This window comes from Erinaceus europaeus, chromosome 18, assembly GCF_950295315.1.
Source record: "Erinaceus europaeus chromosome 18, mEriEur2.1, whole genome shotgun sequence".
In the NCBI taxonomy this organism is placed as follows: domain Eukaryota; kingdom Metazoa; phylum Chordata; class Mammalia; order Eulipotyphla; family Erinaceidae; genus Erinaceus; species Erinaceus europaeus.
In genome coordinates, this window is record NC_080179.1 from 10,162,568 (window position 1) to 10,168,889 (window position 6,322).

General features: G+C 44.2%; 1 protein-coding gene across 2 annotated transcripts; it reads left to right on the top strand.

The window, feature by feature from the left end:
- The first annotated feature begins 1,528 nt into the window (after window positions 1–1,528).
- NEUROD1 (neuronal differentiation 1) lies at window positions 1,529–5,665 on the top strand. Of its 2 annotated transcripts, none has more exons than XM_007522149.3 (2): window positions 1,529–1,654; window positions 3,278–5,665. In XM_007522149.3, the coding sequence occupies exon 2, from the start codon at window positions 3,289–3,291 to the stop codon at window positions 4,354–4,356; it is 1,068 nt and encodes a 355-aa protein (XP_007522211.1). In that variant the 5' UTR covers window positions 1,529–1,654; window positions 3,278–3,288; the 3' UTR covers window positions 4,357–5,665. The 2 variants fall into 2 exon arrangements, with proteins under 2 accessions (XP_007522211.1, XP_060033605.1); XM_060177622.1 differs by lacking the exon at window positions 1,529–1,654 and adding an exon at window positions 1,681–1,704.
- The last annotated feature ends 657 nt before the right edge of the window (window positions 5,666–6,322 follow it).

Here is a 6,322-nt window from a genome sequence, read left to right on the forward strand (position 1 = left end):
AATTCAAGTTCCATGCATTCAGTTGCAAGGGTCCAAGGATATGGAAGGGGATAGTTAATGGAGGATCTGAGAGGAAGCTGAAAGGGAGAGTGGGCAGGGAAGGTCTCTGGCCAATTATTTTTTTTAAATGCATTATTCTGGAGTTTATCTTGGTTTGGTGGGGGGAAGTAAATAAATAATAGTCATTTAAATACAAGTAAGACTCCTTCAAAGTTGCCCAAAAGCTCTGTAGCCTTGGCTTCTTCAGACTGGTAGAGGTCACATCAAGTCCCTATTTGAGTTCTGGAGAAGTTAGATGACTGTCCCTTCCCAACATTAAGCCAGTGGTGTTTAAAAAGATAAATTGAAAGATCTATTCAGCACAGGTCTTAGGCTCATTGCCCTTTATCCCCTTGAAGGTTAATCTGAACTAAATACCATTTACAAGCCTAAAGAGAGGAGACTTTAGTTCCTGCAAGGAAGGGAGCCAAAGGTGTCAGAGTGAGGCCCGCTTCCACAATTACTCAAAGATTTTGGTTTTTAAAAAACAAAGGTGCAATCCAAGTTTCAGGGAAGTTCCCCAAGTCTCAAGCAAGATAGCTCCAAGACTACTGGACCCTAGACCTGCATACGGACTAGCTAGATCTGGGGACAAGAACCTGGGGAGTGGGAAGAAAAGGTATGTTGAGAAGTGTCTGAAGACAGAGGTAGCTAAGAATCAGAGCACACAAGATTACATGTGTGATGGTAGAGGAAGATACAAATTTTCTGTGCTGGATGGGTGTGGGGCATTCACTTAGGGAGGGTAGCTGAGGAGTCTCAAGGCCATGTTTACTGATGAAGTCCTAAATATTTGCTTAAAGGGCTGATGGGGATCAGGAGCAGCCTCCCTTTGGCAATAATGTGCAAAGCACCTGCCAAGGGGGGCTAGATGGGCACCCCAGAGAGGGCTGGGAGTCTTGGGGTCCAGAACGTCAGAATCTGGGCGAGAAATCGAAAGGAGGCCGGACACTTTATTGAGAGGACCAGTCTCCTGGCTTCTGCCTCTTTCGTCTCCAAGCTTCTTCCCGCTCCGAAAGGGGCTCCTCAGAGCTAAACCCACTCCTTAGCTTTCCCGCTCCCATCCCTCCACTGCCCTCCCCCCCTCTCTTGGCCCCCTCTTCTGCCGCCAGAAAGGGTTAATCTCTCCTGCGGGTAAAAACAGGTCCGCGGAGTCTCTAACTGGCGACAGATGGGCCACTTTCTTCTGGCCACAAAGGGGCCGGAATGGAGCGCTCCGCCGCATACAAATGGGCAGGTCACGTGGCTCCCGGCTCTTGGCTGGACCAGGAAGACCATATGGCGCATGCCGGGGAGGAAGGGGATGGGGCGGGGGTGGGGGGGGCAGGGGAGCTGGAGCCCGAGGAGGGTGGGACAGGCGGGAGGGTGCAGGGCGGGGGCGCGGGGTGGGGGTGCTGAAGGGAGAGCGCAGCGTGGACGCGTGCGCAGGCGCGGGGCGCAGGGACCCGCTCGCCTCCTGGCTCCCAGCCCCGCCCGCGCCCCGCATCACCCACTCGGCTATATAACCTGGGCGCCCACCCCGAACACGAGGAATTCGCCCCACGCAGAAGGCACTGCACCGGGAGGCCCGGGGGTTATGAGACCGTCACTGTTCAGGACCTACTAACAACTACAGGTAATTACCCCGCCTTTTTCTTCTTTTCAAGAATAAAAGCAGTCATTGAAGTAAGTCCCGTCGTACTTACCTATTCTAGATGTTTGCATGTGTGAGCCTGTGTGTTGAGACGGACGTGCATCCCCACGACTGCAGGCAAATAGACACACGTTATCTCTCACCACTCAAAGTCGCATTGCAGATTTTCTAATTAAATATTTTTGGGGTGTGTGGGGGGGACGTATAGGAACATCTTCAGATTGGATTCTTAACAATGCACAAAATTTCTCCATTATTATTAATGATAATCTCAAAGCTCTGAGAGCAAATAACTGCTTCACTTTTTAAATTATTCCAGTAATGCGTGGTGGTGGTGGAACCCGTGTTCCCAAGATTTATTTTGGGGGTGTGTGTATCTTAGCATATTGAAAGTGTCAAGTATTTTTTAAGTGGCTAAAAAAGAACATTGGTACCTTCAGTATATACACCCTGGAAAATAAGTTGAGTTCAGATATAGTTTAGCTGAGAAGGGGATGGGAGGGGGCGAACCTGGAGAAAGCGAGAGACCCGTTTCTGCTACCTGTTACAGCAGAAAAGGTGGCCAAGTCCTTAGCAGTTACTACAGGAGCCAGAAATTCAGGTTTGTTTTTTTTTTTAACTAAAGGGTTATTATTTTCCTTATTGGAAGTGGCAACTTCGTCATTGCCAATCGCTGACCATTATAATTACTCATTCTTTTAAAGGAAGGTTTGAGGCGAACTTTGAAAAGCCCCAATAAAGGACTGCGGCCCTTTCAATGGGCTGTTTATTAGAGAAGAGCCTTCCGCACCTGATCCCCAGCGTGGAAGAGCTCTTTGAGCCACCCCCTCCCTCCCCCCATCCCTGGTCCTGTAGCAAGAGCTTTTATTCGAGGTGGAAATATAAGCAGAGGGAGAGGAGTGGGAGAAGGGAAGAAGAAATAAATATTAGGTTAGGATGGAACAGCACTGCCCACTTTTCTTACCAAATGTTTAGTCGGTGGTAAAAAATTTGCTGGAAATTACTTTTCATCCTTTATGCAATTTGCTGCTGTATCTGGGGTCAGTCTAATCTGCTTTAAAACTGCCGCCAGCATTAGTAAATTATGTAATACCACTTCAATTTAAATCCCTAAAAACAGAAAGAAAGAAAAAATTACAGTAGAGATGGGAACAAAACTGCAATTTTCAAACTCATAGTGTGTGTGTGTACACTTGTAGATTTGAACACATCCAGTAAGATCAACTTAAAATCGCCCGAACGTGTGCTTATTTCTACCCTTGCCATCCTGCTGGGTAATGACCATAAATACACTTAACTTAATCACTAGGGAACATACACACGTGAGTGTGTGTATACAGCTATTCACACTCCTGTCCCCCAAGCCTTGTCCTGTCTCCTATGTACCAACCACACACACACACACACACACACACACACACACACACACGCCATTATAAAACACAGCAACTAGTTTACCTTAGGGACATCTCACTTGTAATAAACTTAGTCCTCCACATGGATTTCTACAGTGTTTGGGGATGAGCGGTTAAGACATACGTGGTTTTTGAATGCAGTGTCTTTCTTCTTTTCTTTCTCTTCTCCTCTTTTCCCTGCTGAATGTAGGAAACTGAAACATGACCAAATCGTACAGCGAGAGCGGGGTGATGGGCGAGCCTCAGCCCCAGGGTCCCCCCAGCTGGACAGACGAATGTCTGAGTTCTCAGGACGAGGAGCATGAAGCCGACAAAAAAGAGGATGACCTTGAAGCCATGAACGCGGAAGAGGACTCGCTCAGAAACGGAGAGGAAGAGGACGAAGAGGAGGATCTAGAAGAGGAGGAAGAAGAGGAAGAGGAGGACGATGATCAAAAACCCAAGAGGCGTGGCCCCAAAAAGAAGAAGATGACCAAGGCACGCCTGGAGCGCTTTAAACTGAGACGCATGAAGGCCAATGCCAGGGAACGCAACCGCATGCACGGGCTCAACGCCGCCCTGGACAATCTGCGCAAGGTGGTGCCCTGCTACTCCAAGACGCAGAAACTCTCCAAAATCGAGACGCTGCGCTTGGCCAAGAACTACATCTGGGCTCTGTCGGAGATCCTGCGTTCCGGAAAGAGTCCGGATCTTGTTTCTTTCGTACAGACACTCTGCAAGGGGTTATCGCAGCCCACCACCAATTTGGTCGCCGGCTGCCTGCAGCTCAACCCGCGAACTTTTCTGCCAGAGCAGAACCAGGACATGCCCCCCCACCTGCCGACAGCCAGCGCTTCCTTCCCGGTGCACCCTTACTCCTACCAGTCGCCCGGGCTGCCCAGCCCCCCCTACGGCACCATGGACAGCTCCCACGTCTTCCATGTGAAGCCGCCGCCGCACGCCTACAGCGCAGCGCTGGAACCCTTCTTCGAAAGCCCCCTCACCGATTGCACCAGCCCTTCCTTCGACGGACCCCTCAGCCCGCCACTCAGCATCAATGGCAACTTCTCTTTCAAACACGAACCATCCGCCGACTTTGAGAAAAATTATGCCTTTACCATGCACTATCCTGCAGCGACCCTGGCAGGGGCCCAGAGCCACGGATCAATCTTTTCTGGCGCCTCTGCCCCTCGCTGCGAAATCCCTCTAGACAATATTATGTCCTTCGATAGCCATTCGCACCACGAGCGAGTCATGAGTGCCCAGCTCAATGCCATCTTTCACGATTAGAGGCACGTTCAGTTTCACCATCCCCGGGAAGCAAATCCACCGTGCTGACAATGACTGTCGTGTTTACAGAAGGCAGCCCTTGGGTGCGACTACTGCAAAGTGCAAATACTCCAAGCTTCAAGTGATATATGTATTTATTGTTGCTACTGCCTTTGAGAGAAACAGGGAATCAGAGTTCCTGTTCTTCTAATGTATTATTTTCTATAGCTCTTCTATTAAAAAAAAAAAACTAATACAGTAAAGTGGGAAAAAATAAGGAAAGCACCACAAATTTGGTGTAGTTGTATTCAGATCATATTAATTATCTGATCGGGATAACAAAATCACAAGCAATAATTAGGATCTATGCAATTTTTAAACTAGTAATGGGCCAATTAAAATATATATAAATATATATTTTTCAACCAGCATTTTACTACTTGTTACCTTTCCCATGCTGAATTATTTTATTGTGATTTTGTACAGAATTTTTAATGACTTTTTATAATGTGGATTTCCTATTTTAAAACCATGCAGCTTCATCAATTTTTATACATATCAGAAAAGTAGAATTATATCTAATTTATACAAAATAATTTAACTAATTTAAACCAGCAGAAAAGTGCTTAGAAAGTTATTGTGTTGCCTTAGCACTTCTTTCCTCTCTAAGTGTAAAGATAAAAAAAAAATTGCACAATTTGAACAATTCATTTCACTTTAAGTCTTTCCCTCTCCTTAAAATGAAAACCAGATCCACAACTCTCCAGAGGATATAAAAAACAAGATATGTATTCTGTACCAAAACATATCAATTCAATACATTACTTGCACAAGCTTGTATATACATATTATAAACAAATGCCAACATATCCCTTCTTTAAATCAAAAGCTGCTTGACTATCACATACAATTTGCACTGTTTCTTTTTAGTCATTGACTCCTTTGCATCCCATGGTTTTACAGAGAGTCTGAAGTTATTGATGTTTCCAGAAAATATAAATGCATGATTTTATACATAGTCACACAAATGGTGGTTTGTCATATATTTATGTAATAAATCTGAGCCTAACTCCAATGAGGTTGAGATTTATACCTATTGTAGTCAATTAGTACAGTAGTCTAAAGAAAATCAAACCATTTAATTCATAACTAGAACAATAGCTATTGCATGTAAAGTGCACCCCAGAATAAGTGCTGTTTGAGATGTGATGCTGGTACCACTGGAATTGATCTGTACTGTAATCTTGTTTGTAATCCTGTATATTATGGTGTAATGCACAATTTAGAAAACACTTCATCCAGTTGCAATAAAATAGTACTGAAAATCTGAGTGGTTGTTGCATTTCTTTTTAAGGTTATTTTTAAAGGACAGCTTTTCTGGGCAAAATAGCTACTTAGTTTTCTGGATTCAAGAAGTAAACTAAGCACTACTTTTAGACTAAAAGAAAATATAAACTTTACTTATCTTGCCTAAGTAGATATCAACTCTCTGTGGATAATGAAAGAACCAGAGTAATATCTCATTACTTGGAATATGAGGCTGGCATGAGGGAGGAGGCATGCTGACAACCATTGGGGCTGTGCTTATCTTTGTTTATTCTCATCTTTATATATTCTAGTTTCCACTTAAAATTATTATGCTATGTGTTTCTTATCTTTTAAAAAAGGATATTTAATTATTAAGAAGTTAGATAGGAGCAAGTATTCTAGCTTAATTTGTTTACACATTTAACAACATATTTTTAAATACACTCTGACATTTTCTTGGTTTGTTAGTTATCCACCTTCCCGAACTGAAAGGTTATCTATGCAGACAAGGATTATCCTCAAAAGAAAGTTTCATAATTTTAGGAGATGCCAAGAGCAAATTACTTAATGAAAGACTACAAGAAGGAGCAGCATTTTATAATTGCTCTGTAAATGTCTCAGGATGAGTTCAGCAATATTTCTAGGGAAATAAGATAAAACATTATTAGTATCCAAGAAG

What these genes read in the sequence shown, in the direction of transcription:
- NEUROD1 (XM_007522149.3), top strand. Translation starts at nt 3,289, where the DNA reads ATGACCAAATCGTACAGCGAGAGCGGGGTGATGGGCGAGCCTCAGCCC.